This window comes from Chlamydotis macqueenii, chromosome 1, assembly GCF_036417535.1.
Source record: "Chlamydotis macqueenii isolate bChlMac1 chromosome 1, bChlMac1.mat, whole genome shotgun sequence".
Classification (NCBI taxonomy): Eukaryota; Metazoa; Chordata; class Aves; order Otidiformes; family Otididae; genus Chlamydotis; species Chlamydotis macqueenii.
The window spans coordinates 3,893,578-3,915,486 of record NC_141556.1 but is presented as its reverse complement, the minus strand read 5'-3'; the positions used below and the strand labels follow the sequence as shown (position 1 = coordinate 3,915,486).

The 21,909-nt window shown below is 41.0% G+C and overlaps 1 protein-coding gene across 4 annotated transcripts in view; it reads left to right on the top strand.

Moving 5' to 3' along the window:
• The window catches only part of MKLN1 (muskelin 1), a 100,990-nt gene extending 81,576 nt beyond the window's left edge, over window positions 1-19,414 (top strand). For all 4 annotated transcript variants that reach the window (XM_086744589.1, XM_086744596.1, XM_086744601.1 and 1 more), the window contains 6 exons: window positions 2,006-2,153; window positions 3,213-3,327; window positions 5,865-6,004; window positions 9,489-9,591; window positions 17,287-17,341; window positions 19,099-19,414. In XM_086744589.1, the coding sequence (XP_086600715.1) occupies window positions 2,006-2,153; window positions 3,213-3,327; window positions 5,865-6,004; window positions 9,489-9,591; window positions 17,287-17,341; window positions 19,099-19,220 (683 nt within the window). In that variant the 3' untranslated portion in view covers window positions 19,221-19,414. The remainder of the gene's footprint in view (window positions 1-2,005; window positions 2,154-3,212; window positions 3,328-5,864; window positions 6,005-9,488; window positions 9,592-17,286; window positions 17,342-19,098) is intronic.
• Window positions 19,415-21,909: the final 2,495 nt, after the last annotated feature.

Here is a 21,909-nt window from a genome sequence, read left to right as displayed (position 1 = left end):
TTAGCATTGCTGATCAAATTTAGATGGCCCTCTTGCCAGAAATGTCTCAAATATGCCTTGAATTTAATCCTTTTGGGTCAGTGATTTAGTCCCTGACTATGCAAGCAAACACGTTACATGATATTTTTGAAAAATTAATGATATTTAGTCAATAATTGTCCTGTTGGTTCTCAGTTTCCTTATTGGGTGACTTTCACAGTACTCATTAGTCTTATTTAAAAACTTTATTGTGGTTTGCAGCTGAAACAAGGTATGCAGTTGTTGTTGTGCCAGCATTGTTCCCTGGTGGTTTTTTTTGGGTTTTTTTTTGTTTTTTTTTCTCTCTCTGCGCTGCCACCATTTGCTTATAAACTGGATTAATTTTGCTGTGAAACTTTGTGGCAAAATCGAAGGTCAAAATAGACAGGCTTGTGCTGATGAGAGCTCCAAAGGCTCTGCCTCCTTCTTTTTGGTAAAACCATAAACAAGGATTTTGTCGACAGGACTCAGAATGAATTACCTGAATATATTTCGACTTCTACTTAAGCTTACATAAGGATTAAGCAATTTTTTTTTCTTTTTTTTTTTAAGATATGTTTGGTTTGGCTTTAAAGGTTTTTGTCGGGGCTTAAACCATAGAAAACCAAATGCTACGCAGAATTTTTTAATCGATGTCAGTTACTTTCTTGGCTTATCAAATGAGAAGACTGAAGTATGAGACCAAAGTCTGTTACAGAATGGGCTTGCAAAATACCGTTTTCTGTGTTCTTAAACAGCAATATTAAATGGTTTATTAGCGTAGGGCTTGTTTTCTAGGCCATGTGTGCCATTTGTAGTTAATTGCAGGGAAGAATTTGCAAAATACAAGAGTTCAGAGAATTTTTCGTGCCAAAGTCTTGATTGAAGGCCAGGAACCTTTACCAGCCTTTGTAAACTGACCCAGAAAGAGAAATGAGACAAACAGGATCTGTAAACAAAGATCACGTGCTCTTCACAAATACATTTTGGAAGCATGGTTGCCTAGGGAAACAGGAAATGGGGAATTATACAACAAACAAAAAGGACTGCCAAACAAATTTGCTGACCTTTTTCGGGGAATTATGATGAAAACTGCTGGAATCCTCAGTATTTCACCATATTTCTAAATCTGAAGGTGGAACAGAAGAATAGCTTGGTAATTATACCACTACTATTTAGAGAACACAAAAAAATTCCTTGACATCTTTGTCCTAAAGGAAGCAATGCAAGGTTGTGAGGTATGTAATCTTGAGTTCATCTTGAATTTTTTTGAGTTTCCCAGCTTTTGTAATTAAACTTTCTGGAGTCCCTTTACTTCCTTTTACAGATGAGGTAACAGAACCACTCCGTTCGTATCTACAAGGATCATCTAGCTCTATCTTGAGGCAGTTTAATCCTTATTTCTGAGCTGGTAGTCTCCCAGGTAGCTCTGCGCATGCCTTTCCCGGGGAAACAGTGGCTCTCAGAATGTTTTTTTGTGCTTTCCAGGAGTCACAAATAGGAAGGGAAGAAGAGAATTTACGTTGAGTTTGTCATTAGCAGGGAGATAGTCGGCTTCTGGGTTATGTTTCTTCTCATCCTCCCTCTCATCCTGCTTTGGAGGTCATGTGCAAGAAGCAAATTGTTTGCTTGGTGACTTCTGCATTTTGAGATGAGCCATTTCAGTTTTAAGTTGTGGTAAATCATTGTGGAGAAGATGTCACAGAAAATACCAGCTTGGGATCACTCAGTCCCAATTTTTTTTTTGTTTTATATAAAAGTTGAAGAGGTGAAAGTGATTAAAAGGAAGAAAATGGGCAAACTAGGTAGTGATTTTAAACTTAAGATGCTCTTTATCCCGGAGTACTGAAGAGGTGGTTACTCGTGGTGAAATCTCATGCTTGTACCATGGATATTGGAAAGTCTGCTGAATTGCAGGGAGAGAGAAATGCATTTATCTGATGCTTGGATCCATTCCTGTGTCCTCTGTTGTTTTCAGCGTGTAACTTTTTTTTTTTTTTTTTGTCAGTTCCAATGACAGGTTTCACCCAAAGGGCTACCATTGATCCAGAACTGAATGAAATCCATGTCTTGTCAGGGCTCAGTAAAGACAAGGAGAAGCGGGAAGAGAATGTAAGGAATTCCTTCTGGATTTATGACATTGTGAGGAACAGCTGGTAAGTCGATGAAAGGGGTGCTGTTTCTAACTTCTGCACTGACTTTCTTTAGAAAGCAGTCCTACATGATTCTGTCTCCCAGGTAACTCTATAACCTCTTATAACGATGGAATAGTAACGTTGAAGACAACTGGGTTACTTTGAGGCACCTCTTTTCCCCGCAGTCTTTAGAGAGACCGTGGCAATAAGCCAGATGAGGGAGAGAAATCATGTGAACTTCTTTATTGGAGGCAGGTGGAGGTGATGAGGGGAAGTCAGTCATTATAAGAAGTTTTTCCTGTAGGAAGTGTTTGAGGCCAGGATTCATCATCAGTGCAGCGAATTCAGTCAAGTAGAAGTTGTTAATAGCACCGTACATGGTACTGGTCATTAGAAACGAAGGAAACTGGTCTGCTGCATGAATGGTGATGAAGTCTTCATGCTAGATCTGCCAGCTACTTTCCAGGCTGCACGCGGTGGTACTTAAGGTAGCTGCTAGAGCCGACGTTCTGAGAAAATACCTCCTCTATTTGCTGTATGGTATTTGGTGTTTGATTGGCACTGCCCCTTTCCAGAGCTGGCAGCATTTTTGTGTTCAAGGTCTCTTCTAAAGTAGGGCCAATCACTTTGAAGGGTGTGAATGCTGTTTTTTAAAACTGGAGTTTCAGTTAGAAAAAAACCGACTGAAGTCTGCTTGTAAGTCAGTGATAGAAATGCTAGCTTTGCTAAAGTTTCTGGCCCGTAGCTCTGCTGTGTCCAAGATGGTATTCTCCATAATGAAAAATACTTAATGCTGATGATTCTAATAGCAAATAATGCAACATCTAAAGGTATCTCCAAAGCTTACAACGTAAAATTTCCTAGAGTTTTTTCCAGTTTGGCTTGTGTTTGAGGACTGTGCTCAGTTTCTGTGTAGAGCTAAGAATAGAGATGGGGTAATAGAGAATAGAGAGAAGTAATATGTTTGGTCTTATATGCCAAGCAGTTCAAGCTGACATCATTTGTACCTTACAGGCTTTCTGTACCTTTTTCTGCTTTCTGTAGGTACTACTCACCGTTACTTACTGCCTTGTATTTCAGGTCTTGTGTCTATAAAAATGACCAAGCAGCGAAAGAGAATCCAGGTAAAAGCCTTCAGGAAGAGGAGCCCTGCCCAAGATTTGCTCATCAACTAGTGTATGATGAGTTGCACAAGGTATGAGGATCTGGATATGTATAAGGTGATATTTTTTGTTTTAGGGCTTTTCCAGTGTAGCTGCTTCTTCAGAGATGGTACAATGAATATAGCTTTTTGTATATTGTTAATATTTTGAGTTAATGTGCTGGGTAACTTTCATTTAACTATTATCATCTTTTGAAATAAGCTGCTAAGCTACTTTTTATGTCCATGTGAAGTAGATATGATAGCTCCTATGTGAACTCAACATGCAGACAATGGGATATACTAAATCTTTACAAAGCTGTCAAGCAGCTAGCTCCTAGCTGTTCTCATACTTGAGAACCCTTGAAGCTTTATTCGTTATCCTCAGGGACTTAATCTCACAACCTGTTAGTGACTAAATGGTCACAGGTAGTTACCAACATTTCTAGAAGAAAATGGCTTTGAACTAATCACTGTTAAGAATCTGCTCTAACAGAGGTGCCTTACTTTACCTTGCATGCTAGAAGCAACTGTCATTCTTTAGCACTGGCTGATTTTAATGGACACGTTCGTGCTTAAATAGACTTACGATTGTTTATAGTGTACGTAACTGCTGAGTAAACTTAGGGCTTTGTGCATATTAACCAATAAACACAAACTCATGGATTAGCTTACCATAACTTCATTAACCTATGAATTTAAATTACTGTGACACACTTACTTAACCTTTCACAGATATTCTGCAATTAAAAGAAACTGTTTCTAAAATTTTATTTTAATCTGAAACAGTCTGAAATTAAAAAGCAAGTATACTGTGTCTGATCATTCCATAGTATGCTAATTAAATCTGAGAAACCCAGCTAGCCCAAAAGTTTGGAAATGGGAGGCTTTTAAGGAAGAATGGGTATGACTTCTGTGTGGAGAACTTGTACGGTTTGTCTTCATCACGGACATTAATGTTGGACAGTAAATACTCTTCTACCTTTAATGGCTTACTTCTAAGTGTAAGGTACCATGAGATTGAGAGTAGTATTTTCTGAGTTACTGTGAAGGTTGCTAAGTCATGGCAGTTGCCCAGTTTTATCTGAAGAGCTGTTTGATGTACTTGTTTTGAAGAGTCTTATTTTTAGAAACCTCTGTTCTAATGACCTTTCTAAACTCCTGTGATGCAAATAAGGAGAGCCTACACCAGTGGGATGCAGAATACATTGTTTTGAGTGTTTATTTTTAAAGCTGTGGAGAAAGGTAGCCTGTTGGACTTCTTGAACCTCAGTATTTGAAGACTCTTTGTGGCATGTTTAATATCAACAGTTCAGAGTCTGAAATGATGTGAAGAAAAAGAAAATATAAACAGTCCTTTTCTAACACTTCAACTTTTCTGGAGATTTGTCTCTCTCTGTAAGTCTGGCCGTGCATTACAAAGGTGTTTTATCCTGAAATTATTAGAACACAGGGTGGTATTTAATATTTCCATGATTGCCATCTCAGGATTGCTAGAACTTTTTTTTTAAAGACAAATCACAGTAATGGGTGTGACTTGTGATTCTAAATGAGATTGGTATTTTCTTCCTCAGGTCGTCTTAGCATTAGCATTTTTGTTTTACTCGTTATTCAGTTAGCTCTTTCCTTTGTGCCCAGGTAGCATATAGAGTGTCTTGCAGCTAGGCTGCTGTATTGAGGTGAGACAAATCTGCCCTTCTAGAGATCATGGAAATATTTTTCTCTGCAAGTCAAACTGAGACTCTGTAGAGTTTATGGGACGTGTGGGGACACAGGTCTGTTGGTCATCTCCCAAGATTATGCTGGACTGGGCTTGTTGTCACTTTACTTTGAGCATCTTTAGGACTTCCCACTCGCTTTGCCAGTGGTTGTTGTCTTTGGGGAAGATAATGGTCTTCACTGAGTGAAGGAAAAGGCTGCTTGCCCGAACAGTGATGCTTCAGTAGTGCAGCCTCACCAGCAGTGCTCTGACTGGAGCCAGAGCATTAGTCTACAAGGTCCCTTTTCCTTGAGTGTTCCTTACCGGCATAAATGTTTCTTCTTCAAAGAAAGTGTGTGGTTGCTGGAGTCATCTCACAATTACATGGGTATACTCTGCTCATCCCTGAATTAGAGAATAGTTTAATACAGATGCCTTAATTTAGCCTCTCTCAAGACAATGAGAATTTGGGTATTTGAGGACAAGATTGAGTATAGTTTGTGTCAAGTATTTTGCAGAGGGCAACAGGAGTTGCCTCAGTTTCTTTTCTGTTCGTATCTTAGGTGCTTAAGGGTTTATCACGCTCAGATTTTTTTCCTAAAGGAAGAGATTGCATGGCTTGTGGACGTTTGTTTATAAATATCTCAAGAATCTGCTAGAGGGACATTCTAATAGTGCAGCTTTTTTTAACATCTTAAAATGTAAGCAGTTTAAGAGAACTGCCTCTGTCTCCTAGGGGATGAAGGCTAATAATAAGATGGAGCAGCTCGTCTAAAAGACGGAGTATTTTCCCTCCAGAATAAACCTTTCCAAAGATGCTGACATAGTAAATAGTCTTTGTTTAATGGATGTACACAAACAATCAACTCTCATCTGCTTCTCATTTGCTTAGGTTCATTACTTATTTGGAGGGAATCCTGGCAAGTCCTGCTCTCCAAAGATGAGATTAGATGATTTCTGGTCTCTGAAGCTCTGTCGGCCTTCAAAGGAATACCTGCTAAGACACTGCAAATACCTCATAAGAAAGCACAGGTATAGAAGCAAAAGATATTGTGCAATTTTCTTTTCCAAAGTGTCTTTTTGTATTGTTTTGGGTTTTTTTTTTTAAGTAGGTAAAACTTGAGTGTCTTGTAACCTGTTTTGGGAAATGATACGTCATTGGTTATATGATGGTGTACAGGTTTCTTGGTTAATTTTAATTTAAAAAAATGTTTTAATAATAAAAAGCACTGGGGCAGGACTAAACTAGAAAATTAACTTCATTCTGGTTTTACTATGTTATTCTAAAACTATAAAAATCTGGCTATTGTGTGGGGAGTTGTGGGGAATTTTTAGATTCCCTCTTCATTCTGCTGCTTATCAACGTGTTTTGGTACTGTCACTTCCCAAGGAAATGTAGTGAATGTTTCCAAAACACTGCGCTAGGAGATAGTAACAGCTCCCAAGGATGCTAATGAAGTCTGGGGGCTGGATGCCTTTGCACATCTGAGGCTCAGCTGTGGTGAGGTCATCAGAGTTTCTAATTCAGAATCATTTGCAAGATCTCAGTTATGCACAATTCAGCTACAGTGTGATGCTTCTTGCGCTCTGGATGTTTCAGAGCTACCTTATATTTGCTATTTAGGGCAACAGCTTTTCAAAATCAAGCTTATGGTGTTGCCTTAGGCGAGAAATTGCAGCAACGTGGCAGCCTTTCAAGACCCAGTAAATTACTTGAAGCCAAAAAATAGCTCTTCCTGCATTCTTGGTGAGAATACTTTGTTATCGGGTTCTGCCAAGAGTTGGAGGTCGGTTTTTAGTGATGATATTTTACTTCTGAGGCAGCAGGCAAATTGCTATGCTCAGCTCACAATCACTGTGGCTGGATGAGGTCTTTTGCAGATGAGCCGCGCAGTAGATGTGAATACCTACCAGAAGGAATAAAGGTCTTGCCCAGTAGAGGTTTATTAAACCCAGTAGAGGTTTATTAAGCCCACATGTGGTTGTATGCAAATGGAGCTGTACAGCCTCCAGAGACAGCTCTACGTAACTTGTTTTTACTTGCTTGAATTGCACTCAAAGGAAATGTTACTGCATATTGTCTGGCAAAAGTTCGGGGTTTGTGCACCATGCTCCCATTTATTGGGGTCCATATGAGGGAGCCACACGTGACCAGCCGGGGCCTGGTACGATGGGTCGATCAGTGCTTTGTCGAGGTTCATCTGCCTCTCAGGGCTGGAGCTGAACTGCTGTGGAGTCACTTGGCTGCCCATTGTCTGCACTCCTCCAGCCTCTAGGTACCCGAACAGGTACTTGGCTTGCGTACACAGCAAAGCCATTGCATCAGCTGGAGTCCTGTTTGGCCGATTAACTTGTTTAGTACCAGTCAGCCATAGCGGAACCAAGCTGGCTAGGCATAGAAGAGCAAGGTGTCGGTGATTCCACTTATTCCACTTCAGCTCTCTGCACCATGGCAATATAATTTAAGAAAATCAGTGTGAATGTTGGGAAGCAATCACGTTTCATTACCAAAATGTCATGTACATCAGGTAACAGACATAGTCTTTGTGCTCCAGGTGCTGGCTAAATGACTTGCATCTTTAGACAATTTCAAAATTTGGGCTACACGTGTCCACTACAGTATAAATCGCCAAGCAGATGATCCAAATAAAAAATAACAGTATGATTCAATCTATTCAATGTGACTTATTTCAGTTTGACGAGTTATACTCTGTTAAAGTTAACTGAAATATATTATGAATAGAATACCTTGCATTCCTGTAAGGCAGTTGATAGAAAGCAGTTAAGTAATTGAGAACTTGCTTTTTTAGGGTCCTCAGCTCTGGCATCCAGGGTTGTCCGAGTTATTTTCATGGGAAGGCTTAATACCGTGTGTTGGTGATTCAGAAGGTGACAAATAGTGTGATACTGCACTCGGCTGATAGGTGATAGTGGGGAAAAAAAGTTTTAAACCTTATCCTGTCTAGGCTTATGCACCCAACTCAGTGCTGCGGGGAAGTAGCTCTGCTCACTGAGGATGTTGAGCCCAGAATCATTAACTTCTTCAGGGAACTCACAGAAGTTACAGTTTCTGCTCATTAAAAGAAAATGAGAAAATAATGGTGGTGGTGCGCAAGATTTTGACATATGTGTGCTCTTTCCAAAGGTGGGATATTAAGCTGCCATATTAATTGAATGTGGGGATTTTCACCCCCCTCGTTGTCTGGCAGAAGCGGGGAGCAGTCTCCGTCCCTGTACTTTCAGTTACGCTTCTGCGCAGTCAGGGATGTAAACACCCCTGAGGCTGGAGAGCTGAAGGCTTGCCCATGCCTGAACTGTGCTCCTCATATGGGTTGCTACTCATATCTTACTTTATTTGTGGAAAACAAACTGTACTGAATGTTTTATATTTATGTATTAAGAATCATAGAATGGTTAGGGTTGGAAGGGACCTTCAGAGCCCATCCAGTCCAACCCCCCTGCAAGGAGCAGGGACATCCCCAACCAGATCAGGTTGCTCAGAGCCCCGTCCAACCTGGCCTTGAACATTTCCAGGGATGGGGCATCCACCACCTCTCTGGGCCACCTGTTCCAGTGCTCTACAACCCTCATTGTAAAAAATTTTTTCCTAATATCCAATCTAAATCTACCTCCCTTTGTTTTAAGACCATTACCCCTTGTCCTATCACAACAGGCCCTACTAAACAGCCTCTCCCCATCTTTCTTGTAGGCCCCCTTGAGGTACTGGAAGACTGCTATCAGGTCTCCCTGGAGCCTCCTCTTCCCCAGGCTGAACAGTCCCAACTCTCTCAGCCTCTCCTCATAGGAAAGGTGCTCCAGTCCTCTGATCATCTTCGTGGCCCTCCTCTGGACCCTCTCCTACTAGTCCATGTCCTTCTTGTGTTGGGGGCTCCAGAACTGGACACAGTACTCCAGGGCAGAGTAGAGGGGGAGAATCACCTCCCTCGACCTGCTGGCCACGCTTCTCTTGATGCAGCCCAGGATGCGGTTGGCCTTCTGGGCTGCAGGGGCGCATTGCCTGCTTATGTTGAGCTTCTCATCCACCAGCACCCCCAAGTCCTCCTCAGGGCTGCTCTCAATCCATTCCCCGCCCAGCCTGTATTTGTGCCTGGGACTGCCATGATCCAGGTGCAGGACCTTGCACTTGGCCTGGTTGAACTTCATGAGGCTGGCACGGGCCCACCTCTCCAGCCTGTCCAGGTCCCTCTGGATGGCATCCCTCCCTTCCAGCGTGTCGACAGCACCACACAACTTGGTGTCATCGGCGAACTTGCTGAGGGTGCACTCTATCCCACTGTCCATGTCGCCGACAAAGATGTTGAACAGGGCTGGGCCCAACACGGACCCCTGAAGGACAAGTTACTGTACACATACTTTTCAAGCTGCCATTAACATTGCTTTATTTGGAATTATTTGGCTGAAAGTTTCGTTTGACAGGTTTTGTTCTTTGTAGAAATAGTAGTGCGTAGTTCTGAAGGAAATGGTTGAGCTCATGTTTTCTGTCTCTTCTTTGCAGGTTTGAAGAAAAAGCTCAGACTGACCCTCTTAGTGCACTGAAGTACCTGCAAAATGATTTGTACGTAACCGTGGATCACTCAGACCCTGAGGAGACAAAAGAGGTAGTGATGAACGATCTTTGTCTTACTTAGAAATGTAAACTGTGTTCTCATGTGTGAGCTTTAAGCCTTGTAAACTTTGTTTTTATTCAGTTTGAAAAAGCTCTACAGGTGCATGACACTTGGCTATATCATTTATTTCTCTGCACTAAAGATCATACTAATTTAGAAACAGTACCTTTACAACTGCAGTTCCAGATAAAATAGCTTTTGTACTCATAATAGTGAAGACTAGGCCTTTGTTTTAATTCCAAAGTGCTGGTGTGTATTTTGGGAGCTTTAATTGAAATGTAAACTCTCTGAAATGTCACGAGCTTGCAGTTAGTTGTGGGGTAGAAGGTGAACAGAAACTCTTATTCACGCTGCCTTTTGGCTTGTCAATATTAAATAGCTCTGGAGGAGGGAAAGAGGTTTTTCCCTCATGATAAGTGTTTCTGGAAGTAGATTGTATATATACATTGCTTGCTAACCTTAAACTCTTATTTCCTCTGCGTTTTGAATATTAGCCATTAGGCATGTTCTTTTATTTGTTCCAGGAATTTGTTCCCATTTCCTGTTTTGATTCTGTTACCACAGTACGTGTCACTTTACAAAAAGGATTAAAGAAATAGTGAAAAGTGTCAGATGAGGTGGTTGATTTGACTCTGCCATTAACTTCCACATGGAATGTGGGGTAGCCAGCTGGGTGTACAAGCATTGAGCTCTTTACGGACAGATGAGGAAGATGAGACCATGCCTCTTGCCCTCTTCTCGCGTTAGTGACTTTGGAAGTGATTTGACACCTCCCTTTGTAAGACTGTGACAGGAGAATGGGCACTGTTATTCCATGCTGAGTCTCTGGATTAAATTAATCTGTTGGTTTTAACTTCTTTCTTCAGTTAAAGAAAAGATCATTAGACAGACGCTGAAATCTTTTGGGGACAATATGCTTCTTGCATATGCACAGTATAGAATTGTAAGGTTAGAAGAATTAAGAAAAAAAATACGTACTCATACCAGCATCTTGGAACCAATCAAATTTATCATAAATTCAGGTTCGCCTTTATAACCATCTGATCCAATGAAACATTTAAGTACTGTGCCTCTAAGTTCTCGTTAGATAGTTTCTCATTTAAATTGTTCCATATAAAGTAGTTTCATATCCTTTCTAGCCATTTCTAGCATAGGAAAGACAAAGAACAGATAATTCTGCTTTTCTTCAGGTAGAAAAGGATGGGGGTTTTTTATTTTTTTTTTTTTTTTTTACAAGGCAGTATGCTTCAGGGAGGCTCATCACAATTATGCCCCATCTTCCCAGTGTGGCAGCACTTTCCTCTTCCTATTTGAAACTGTGATAACCTGTAACGTACAACAACCGTTCTGATGCTCTCTTCTCCCCTTCTCCCTCCCAGCTGCTGTAAGACCATGTCCTGTGTTCTCTAATCTCCCTTTTTCTCCACGTCATACCGGTGTGCTGGTAGCCCCATCATGCCTGTGAAGGCCATGTCTCTCTTTGGCCAGTTACTCCTGAAGAGATCTTAAATCTCATGGCTGATTGTGCCTTTTGATTGTCTGAAGAGAAAATGTGTGGTGTGATCAGCAAGCTCTTCTCTTTTTACTTCATGCTGCCTGATGTAACCAGCAGACCGAAGGAGCTGCCATAAAGGCTGCGCATTGTGCACATCTGGCACAGGAAATCCTTTCATATCCTACATTTGATTTTTCCCAGTTCAGTGTGTAGTATTTAATTTGTCCACCTTGTAAGGCTGAAGAATTCACGTGACTGCATGGGCTGCTCTGAGATTTTGGGGAAAAGCAGTAGCTTTATCATACAAGGCAGAACTAGAACGAATTTAAAAAAAAAAAATAAATTATCCCTTTTCATAGAGCGTACTAGTGTTCTGCACACTAATGATCTAGCTTTGAGTTTAGGTAGCTCAGTCCAGCTGAGTTGAATGTATTGTGAATCCTTTCTCTGCAGACCTAATGCCTGATCCAAACAAAATCCGGTAGCTTCTGTCCGTTGTGCTGGTCTGTCGGATCAATGTATAATATTCAGCAGAATTCAAGTTTCCATTTCAGTAGTGTCCCAAAATCATTTAACAATTTCTGGGAGGCTTTTTTGTTTGGGTTTTGGTTTGCAGGGTGGTGGAAAGCTTTTTGTGGTGTTTTGTTGGGTTTTTTGTTGTGGTTTTTTTTTTTTTTCTTCCTTTTTGTGTGTTGCGTTTTTTGTTTGTTTTTTTGGTTTTTTTTTGTTTTTTTTTTCCTTGTTTGTTTTTGTTTGGGTTTTTTTGTTTGGTTTTTTTTTTTTGTTTTTTTAGTTTTGCTGGACAAAACACTTTAACTTCCAAAGCTTGTTGCACTGGAACGGATCTGCCAGGTATATGGCATAGAGCCAGCTACTGTGCTGGTACTTGACTGGGTGTATTTCCAGTTGACGTCAATTTACCTTCCGATTATCACATTGAGTTGGCTTTTTGCTCTGGCATGACATCTTCAAATAGCTCTTGTGCTTTCCAAAGGACTGACGCAGGCTTTTTGGATTCTGTATCAGATTTCGAGCGCTGGTTTGATTGTGTATCTCTGCCCAGACACCTACATACTCTGTTTTTATTTGTAGTTGAGATAATCTTAATTAATATCAAAGGCTATATATCTGATTGACTTGATCTGTGCTGGCTACAGCCATTGAACGTTGTAAGGCTTCTTAGTGTGGCAAATCTTAAGGGAATTGGTTTTTCCCTATTCTTTTCCCTCTCTCTAGGGCAACTTAAATTTGGGAAGGACCAGGCTGAATAGGTTTGTTACCAACTTTGTGCTACGGTTCTCTTAAAGTCTGGTCTATATGGTTTCATGTTTTATGGATTGAGATATGGGTAGCGTTCTATAATATTACAAGCAGAATTTCAGTTTGAGGTAATGCTTGCTCGCTTTGTAATAGAAGTAACTTCTAACTTTGTTAGGCAAGTCTCTTCAGCTGTTTTGGGTTGGATGCCAAACAAAATAAACAGACTGTTCTTACTTTGTCCTTAGTAACCAATTTTGTTTAAAGTAGCATGAGTGATTGACAGTAGGAACATACCCCCATTTTCATTCCTTTGTTGTGAAATTTAGAGATATTAATAGGATTATAGTTTTATGTCCCTTTTTGTTATTCTAAAGTGGAATAGATGCCTGTAAGTAACAGCATCTCATAGGTGGTTGTTCTAGTAGCCACAGGCTATGTACCAACTCTGTCTCTGCTGTTGCCCACAAATGCAGATCCATTTCTCTTTAACTGTGATTCTGCTTGAAATTGCTTAAACCTCTCCAGTTAGTTCAGTGTTTTCAGATCAGTGAATCTTTTTTTCTCCCCGGCTGTGGATTAATAGCTCTGACACTGGATGTGAATGTTTGCCCGTGTATTCTAGTTCATGGAGAGACTGAAGTTGTAGAAGAGACTTGAGATTTGTTGTACAAATTTCTGGTGACATGGGTGGTGTTCTATGTCATATACACCCAGATGTGCATTTGGTCGTAGTTTACAGCTAGAGGCTTTTAAAGTTAAAAGGATAGTCCAAATAGAAAATCAAGATGAATTTCAAGTTCTGTACTTATGTCAAGGGAAACCCAGGTGCTTTTAAAGCACAAAAACATCAGTGGATCGCGTACAAGGGTAAAGGTGTTGCTTTAACACTGGGGTAATCGTAGAACTTTGTGGCTGCTTAGTGGGCTATAGAAGAAATCAAGATGATACAAAAAATGGCTAGTGCTGTAAAGGAAAGTAAGATAATTTTGTACATTGAGATTCAACTGCTGATGAAGCTCAATCCCACGATTGCTGTAAAACAGATATAAAGTGCAAGTAAAACTTGCAGTATGTTTTTCTTGGAGCACGGTAGGAGAAAGAGCAAGGACCTGGAGGCCAGTTGGAGGCCTGACTAGCTTGTAGGCCGAGGCTGGAGGCCCCTGTTCAAGGCTGCTTCATACTTTCCGCTCTTAAGACCTTGTCTTTAATAGATTTGCCAGATAAAGCCAGCAGAACACAAAAGTATTGTTTGAGTCTGCATTAGGCCGATATTTCTGGGAAAATTGAAGCCCAAATGGGAAAAATAGTTCTAGGAAGGAGCTAAGAAAAGCATGCTTCTCTTCTTCGTGTCCTGCTGTGTTTCTTTGTAAAGCCTCAGAATCTGAGTGCTGCAGGAGCAGAGGCTTTGGAGCCAAAGAGCCTTTACAAAAACAGCATTCAGCCTTCCCAACTGCAGCAGTGGTGGCTCCGTCCTCAAAGAATTTGAGCCTCTCTTTGCTTCTTTGAGCCTACGCAACGAGGCACGACTCCAATAGAACTGGTCAAAGCTGAGGAACTGTTTTACGCTCAGTGATCTGAGTGCTCGCCGTACGGATATTATGGAGGAGGAATTATCTCTGATTCGTATAACCTGCTGGGTATCCCAAACAGGAGTTGCTCATTCCCCCTTAGTGTTAACCATTTAATTTACAGGCAGAGGCATGCAGCAAATAAAACTACCACATGGCAGAATTGCTTTTTTTGCTGTAAACAGAAACCTTGATAAGGTACACAAAACTGATAAAAATAATGTTGGAAACATGAAGGTCGTAAGTTGGAAAATGCCAGAATTAATATTACCCATGTAGTTTAATTTGGCTTCACTCTGAATGTGGCTGATTATATTAGTTAAGTTATATTAGTTAGCCATATAATTAACTAATGCACCTGATATAGAACTAATAAAGCCTTATATTAGTTAACCAGATATCTTTATCTCTAAGGAACCTCTGTCTCAGTTCAGAAGATGGGTTGGATCTCTGAGCGAGAAGCTAATTGTATAACGAAGGGAACTGTTTCTTTTGAACAGAGGCTTAATTTGGAATGGATGAAGCCAGCGAGCCAGAGGGATTGTCAGAAGAAAATGGGTAGTGTTGTGATTAAAGCAGTTGGATGCTTCTGCTGGATAATTGAATGCTGGTCCTGCCTCTGAAACAGAGTTGCTATGTGATGTTAAGCAAATAGTTTTTCCTAGATAGTCATTAAATGGGTCTTTTTTTCATTCTGGTGCCTGATGGGAGAGATCTGAGATGTGATTTGCTTGGGGGTTTTGCTCTTTGGGCTGTAAGTGAATTTGGAAACTGCTTCATAATACTGTGTATTTTGAAAAACCAGATTCTGGTAGTTTCAAATAGAGGAACCAAAATTAATTAGGATTTGAAGTGCTATCTGTTATGATAACAATTAATATGATAGAAAAACTGATGAAGAAATTAACTCCTCCTTTAGAGCAGAGATTGAACTTCATGAAGAAATTATTGCATTGGATATATGCTAGGAACAGTGTGTAGGAGACCTGGTCTCAAGTAAGCAGTAACTGTCCCACTGGAAAAAAAAAAAGTGGAGGTCCTTTGGGAGAACATCATACTATCACCTGGCATTGGAATGCAAATGCAGAGTGAACTGACTTAGGCTTTGATGTTCTTAACTTACTGCTTGACTTTTCTGTCAGAAAGTGCTTTTGAAATGTGAGATGATACATAAAATACAATTTCAAAACAAACAACAAAGCTCAAGGTTAACTGAAGTGCAGCATCATCAGTGAAGAAGGAGACGAGATATTCCTTCCCCACAAAGCTGGGAAGAAACTTAGAGCCATGAAAATCCATCATGCCTACTGCAGATGAGGCTGGAATGCTTGGCAGAGGGTCTTTGCAACGGATTTTTGGTTTCAGTTCAGCAAGTTACTAGCTGGATCCTGCTTATATGGTCTCTTAGTTGGGCATCCTGAGACCTAGCCTCAAGCACAGCTTGCTTTCTATTTACAGCAGGATGGCTGCCGGCGTTGCTGGGGGAGGCGAGGGAACCCCTTGAAGCATGTGGCATCCGCTTTATGCCGGCATAGCCGGCTTCATGCGCTACCAGGCAGCTGGCAGCGGGCCCGTAAGGCAATTGTGTGGGAGGGAAAGATGGCCAGGACGTGGCATTTGCGATCAGAAGCATCACAGATTTAGCCACCCATTTCACTGGAACTTTTGGAGCTCTTTGTGCTGGGCATCTGTTTAAGTACATTGCTGATTCAGACCCAAGCAACTCTTATGAGTTACGCTGGTGGTGAAGCACGTGTAGCATTGCAAGCCATACTCCTTTTCATGCGTTTTCTACACATTTGGCATTTTTGCAATAGGATGATACTGATCTATTGCAACTCCTAAATGCATTTTCAGAGCCCATGTACCCCATTCTGTTTTTTATGGCTGATTTTTTTCCTGATTATGTTGATTTGCACTCGGCTGTAGTGAATTGTACCTTGATCCATCGTTATAACCTGGATGAAATGGAAAAACAGTCTGAAGCCTGTCTGCTACCATGCTGGCGGTCTGAGCATAGTGTAAGGTCTGCGGACTCAATGAACGTGTCGTGTTCTGCCAAGCAGGTTATCCCTGAAAACCCAGAATGATGCTGACCCTGGGGCATGGATGAATCACTTCTAATTCATGGCTCCATTTTGATGTCAAACCATTGATGGCTACCCACAGTAAAGTTATTTGACCTATTTGCCATTCCCTGTTAGCTTAATCTAGGTGATGCCTTGATAATTTGCCTTAAATATCATTTAAAAGCATCAGAAGGCCTATGAAAGTAAAAATGGACAGTATCTGTTGCCAAGTCCCATCGGTAGGGCCTGCTGCCTTGTTGTAGAAGAAATCAGACTGATGTGATACACCTTGTTGCCAAATCCACATTGGCTGCTACTCGTCACCTTCTCTGCTCCTAGATGCCTGCAAACTGTCTGTGTTCCCATTCTTTTTGTTGAAATTGAAATTAAACTGATGGATATGTAATTCCTGGCTGATCTTCCCACTCCTTCCCTGAACATATTTGCTTCTCTTCTGTTTTTTTTTCCTCCCCCTTCTTTCCTTCGGGCTATGCGCTGTAAAGACACACAGACAGGAGACAAAAGATTACAAGCTTTTAAGGGATCAGCTAATTCTTTAAGGAAACATGACAAAGCACTAAGTTTTGCTACAACGTGGGTAGCTGAAAACAGCAGGCGGGGGCAGAGGAAAATACAGTGTTCACCGTCTGTCAGAAAGGCATTGAAGGAGAATAAACCATGAATGTACTTAAAAGATTTTTACTGATGATTCTGATCTTCCCAAGCAAAGAACTTTTGGTGTGTTTTTTTTTTTTTTTTTTTTGTTAAAAAGATACTGCCGTAAACTTGTGATACAAGATTCTCTGTCAGTTCAGAAAGGTTGTTGCCATTTAAAGCTTTCTCTGTGTTCAAGAAGTTTCATGCTGCACTGTAGCAGTTGCCCTGTTTTCCTGCTGTCTAATCCTTGCTCATGGACACTGCACCATGTTCATCCCTGAGAATCTTGTGTGGAAGAGGCTCCACCTTACTTCTGCACTGTGATATCTGCCAGAGAGGCAGAAAAGTATATATAAAAAATTAGGCTGTAGGGCTCCTGTTCAAGTACCTTTCATTATATCAATGCTGCTCTAATTCTAGGAAAAACCATTCAACTTGCTCTGCCAAAGTGACAAATTGTATTGCTCATTTGAAAATCTCTACTGCTGTAATTCTTATGTAGTTCTAAGGATTGTGCAAAGAAAACCCAGCAACTCTAACGCCACTTGGACTTCTATGAATCCTTTGGAATTTTTCCTTTGCAGTTAATAACACTTTTTTTTTTTGTTCTTTCTTTGTTTCTCCACCTCTTCTGCAGTTTCAGCTTCTTGCCTCAGCATTATTTAAGTCTGGCTCAGATTTCACCACTCTTGGTGAGTATTGTGTATCAGAAGAATTATACTAAGTATGTTCCCTCCGATAATTATTGCTAGTTTCTGTGGAGTTTTTTTATCAAAATGTTGCAGTTCATATGAATGTTGTAGGCTCTTTACAATTTGAATATGTGAAGTGCTGCTTTATAGGCATTTGAGAGATTATTTGTAATGACCAGTGTCCAGTGCATCGAGCCCATATTTAAAATATCTGTCACCAGAGGTTTTAAACCCATGCCTCCTGGGATCATTTTGTCTCTTATTACATCTGATGCTTCACTGTTACCCAAATAAACAGAAGCTTTGGTCAGAATAAAGCACCTCCTGTCACGTCACTTCGGAATCTCACAGCATGGCTACGGCTCTGTTTGCTGTGATAACTGCAATTCCTGGAGTAGCTTGGTTCGCTCTGTTCTTTGCAAAACTAGTTCTTTGGGCAGAATGTCAAGAGCGAAGAAAACAGTGGCGTGTAGGGCTGGAAACAGGAGGTCTGAGCCAAAGCCATAATTTGTTTCACTGTTCTGTCCAGTTAACTCTTATAAATAGTTGAGAGGTTAAACCTGGGCAAGCTATAGGAAGGCTATAGGCATAACTTCCATTCTTGTAATGCTGTGTTGTCCTCAAATTACCGAGCTCTCGCTAAGAGAGTGGATAACTTCAGTTTTTGACAAATGCTTAATTCCCAATCTAAGGGATTGATGGAAGGAAAAAACCCACTGCACTATCTGCTGTGCTAGAGGAGGAAGATCGACTGAGCTTCTGTGGTTTGGAAGATGCTATCTAGTTAGTGGTATAAGATGAGTTTTTTTAAAGGAAGAAAACCCAAGTTTCAGAAAGCTTTTTTCCTCATTTTAAATGTTGTAAAAGATGAACTAGTTCTTGACACAATACAGTACTTTATTCAGAGGTTGGCTTTACAGATAGGAGGATACATACATCAATTAGTGCTTCTAAAAGAAAACAAAAACCCCAAGCCCTCGTTGATTTGATTAACTTGGTTGACTTTGATTAACTGAGGAGTGAGTTCACTAAATTAAAGAGCATTCCTTTGAGATACCAGTGATTGAAGTAATATAAACCAGAGGAAATTGTTGTATGCCCGCTCTATTGTTCTTGCTGTTGATGGTTTAAATATGAGAATTTGGATAAACAATACTTCTGCTGCAAGCTAAACCCTCCCCTGTTGGGAGATGGCACTTCACAAAACCAGTTTGCAAAGACCCCTTGTGCCAAGATGCAGCCTGGGTCCTTCGTGCGAGTCCAGTGATTAAATAGCAACTCTGACTTGGGACTCCTTCCATCAGCAGAGCTTGTCTCAAGAAAAACTGCAAGCAGTACGAGTACCAGTTCTGGTTAAGAGAGTAGTCAAGATAATGAGGAAGGCCTGAGGACAGAAGAAATGAGGCACCAAATAAAAATAGCTACACAGATTTTGTTTTCTGGGACTTCTGAGCAGTCCCCTGAGGACTCTTGCTCCCCCTGGTTTGTTCAGGACTGTCAATGAGCTTGACAGCCAGTTGCTTATTACTTTTTATGGCATTTTGATTGCAATGTTGGCTTGGGGTGACGTAATCTCTGCATGTATGTATATGCACGAAGTAGTGGGATGGAGGGCTGGCAACCTTGGTAGTTAGTTGAGGCAGAAGTAGCAAATAGTTAACATCTGTCCAAAATGGACAACTGACATATTCCGCAGCTAAACTGAGCATTTGAAGTACTGAGCACTGACTTGCTTTCACCTTTTCTTCCTCCCTCAGGATTTTCAGATGTTGACCACACATACGCGCAGAGAACTCAGCTGTTTGATATACTGGTCAACTTCTTTCCAGACAACATGACCCCTCCTAAAGGCAACCTGGTAGACCTCATCACGCTGTAATGGAGCAATCACTGGACATGTGGAAGAGGGGGAAAAGCATCCATTTTCAGTATTTTAATTTTTTTACTGCGTTGATTGACTGCTGGGATGAAGTAATATAGTAACCCCTAGGTGTTTGAAAGGGGTTTTATACTTGTATGGTGAATCCCTGAAGCTTTTCCCTTGGAGTAGGTTAATAAAATGCAACTGACATACTTCTGGCTAAATATATATATTTTTTCTGACTTTGGTTTTTGAGTTAGCAAATGTAAGATGCAAAGGCAGGGGGAAAGAAAAAAAAAAAAAAACCCAATCATGCAGTGATCGGTTTTGCCCATAGGGAAAATTGAGATTTGTGGGTTATCTGGAAGTAAAGATGATGGGTTTCGTTTTGGGTTTCATGAGCAGGTGGAGGGAGGTTGTTCTTTGCTCGTTTGTAGCTAGTTGTGATATATTACTTTATCCTACAACTCCATCCTCAGCAGCTGAATAACTTGGCGGCAGGACACTGGCACACGTTGAGGTAATAGTAATGTACGTGTCTTGAGTCTTGTGATCGCAGTGTGTCGTGTGAAGGGGAGCACGTGTTACAAGTTATCTGTCTCCTTGTCCCAGAATTGAGCTGACAGTAGTGTCTAATTGCATCTGATACCTGTTCTAAACGTAAATACTTAAATGGCTATCTTCTGTGCTCTGGAGCCTTCCACTTAGACCTGCCAGGCAAGTGGGAACCTCAGAGAAACTGCTGGAGAACGGGAGTGCAGCCATCATCTGCACAGGCCCCTTTTCCAGGTTTGTGCTGTTTTCACTGCCGTGCTCTTTCAATGAGAAATCATGCGGGTCCTCGCAGAGCCCGGCAGAACTGGGTCTTCCACGTGCACACCCAGCCTCTGCAACCTGACTCTGGGTTGCGTGTAGGATTTCTGCAGCAGATTGTCTTCGTTTACATGCACCTATGCTTCTGTGTGCGTTTGTCAATGTGTAAATGTAAAGAGGATTGCTCCAAACAGCTTGTCTCCTTCCTGTGTAGTGCAGCTCATTCACTTTTAAATGCATTTTAGACCTAGATCTGAATGTGAGGGAGGGCTTTTTAGCATAAATCTGTCTGAAAGCAAGCTGATGCATATGTATAGATAAAATATGCTTCCTCGCTGAAAACATTCTTTATAAATAAGGTAAGGGCTTGGTGCTGCACTATGAAGTAGAATGAAGGATATGCGTACCCAACATTAGAAACTTTTCTCATTCGATGTCAGTGAGCATTCAGTACAAACTGGCAGATGTAAATATTTATATGAGACTGCAAAGCTTTATGTCCAGAAATGTTCATGCCAGCAGGGTATTGCTGCTGCACCCGCTGTGGCTACACGACTCCTGTTGAACTTGATGGAAGTCTTGTGTGTGCAAAGATGATTTGAACTCTTGAAATAAAGAGTTAGTGAAGTGTCTTTTTCAGAGCTCGAATGTCTGCTTGCTTTGATTGCGTTGTATTGCCTCTTTATCATGTTCTTTGTGTGACTTTTGTAGTCCTGGTACATTAGAAATAAATGTCAAAACTCATACTAGTGTTTAATCACTTAGGAACAATACGTTAGAGGCTGGGCTTTGCTTTGTCATCAGGGAGGACTATACAAATGCCGTGTTTTTAAGTAACCTGTAACTTGAGACTGTTTAGACATTGTATGCTTCAGTGGATGGCAAATCAGATGTCTGTGGAAGAATCCACTTGGTACATAGCACAGTAAATGAAATCTGATGAAATTGTTTCAAAGAAACATTGCTTCCCTCCCCCTCCCCAGTTTTATGTCACTGCGAGGCTTTACCGTGTGCTACCTTTTGCTGGTGCTCTGTTAACTAGTTCAAGTAGAGCTTATGGGGTACGAATGTAGATACCAAAAGTGCTATACTGGGGGAATAATCCAACTGAGATGTGGTTTCCATTGAGATTGAACTGAGCACTTTTAGTGCAACCAGCCAAGGTGCTGCAGCCTTCTAGTACTTAAAATTTTTGTGCTCCATTATCACTTGATCTCATTGCCTGTGAATTCTCCAACTTCAGTCAGTTAATTAATTCCTTTATGTGACAGTTTTCTAATCAGCCAGGCTCTCTGTAAACTTTTATGTGTACATCTTTGACTACATGTGAGGCTGAACCCAAACAGTACAACTCGACTGAGGAGGCCCGGCAAGCACACGGTGGAAGTTTAGGAATGCTAAAAGTTTTGTGAATGTTGGTGTTGGTAAGCAGTGCATCCGTCAGGCTTGATTTGTGTTATAGAAATTCGATCAAAACTCATTGTCCTCTGCGTCAGGAGTGCATGCAGAGCCTGACAGTCTGGCTCGGTTTTTTGTAGCAGAGCGTAAATGAATGATTTGTCTGAGCAAGGTGAACATTGCTTCTGCAGGACTGACAGTCCCAGCTAATGAGAGCACTTCAGGATGATCAAATATTGACCTACCTTTATCCTGAGCAGATCGATTTCGGCTCGCACAAGTACAGTTTATGGATTACAGCTGGTGATTAACCAGCAAAAACTATTTGCTTGGCTTCGGAGTATTTGTGGAGCAGCAGAGGCACCCTGTGGCCAGAGAGGTTACTCCAAAGTGAAGGTTTCTGACTTTGCCAAGGGTCTTTCCTGGTTATGTGTCCTTAAAGCTAGGAGTCAAAATTAAATGATTTATTTGCATTAGTGTATGCTACACTACCTGA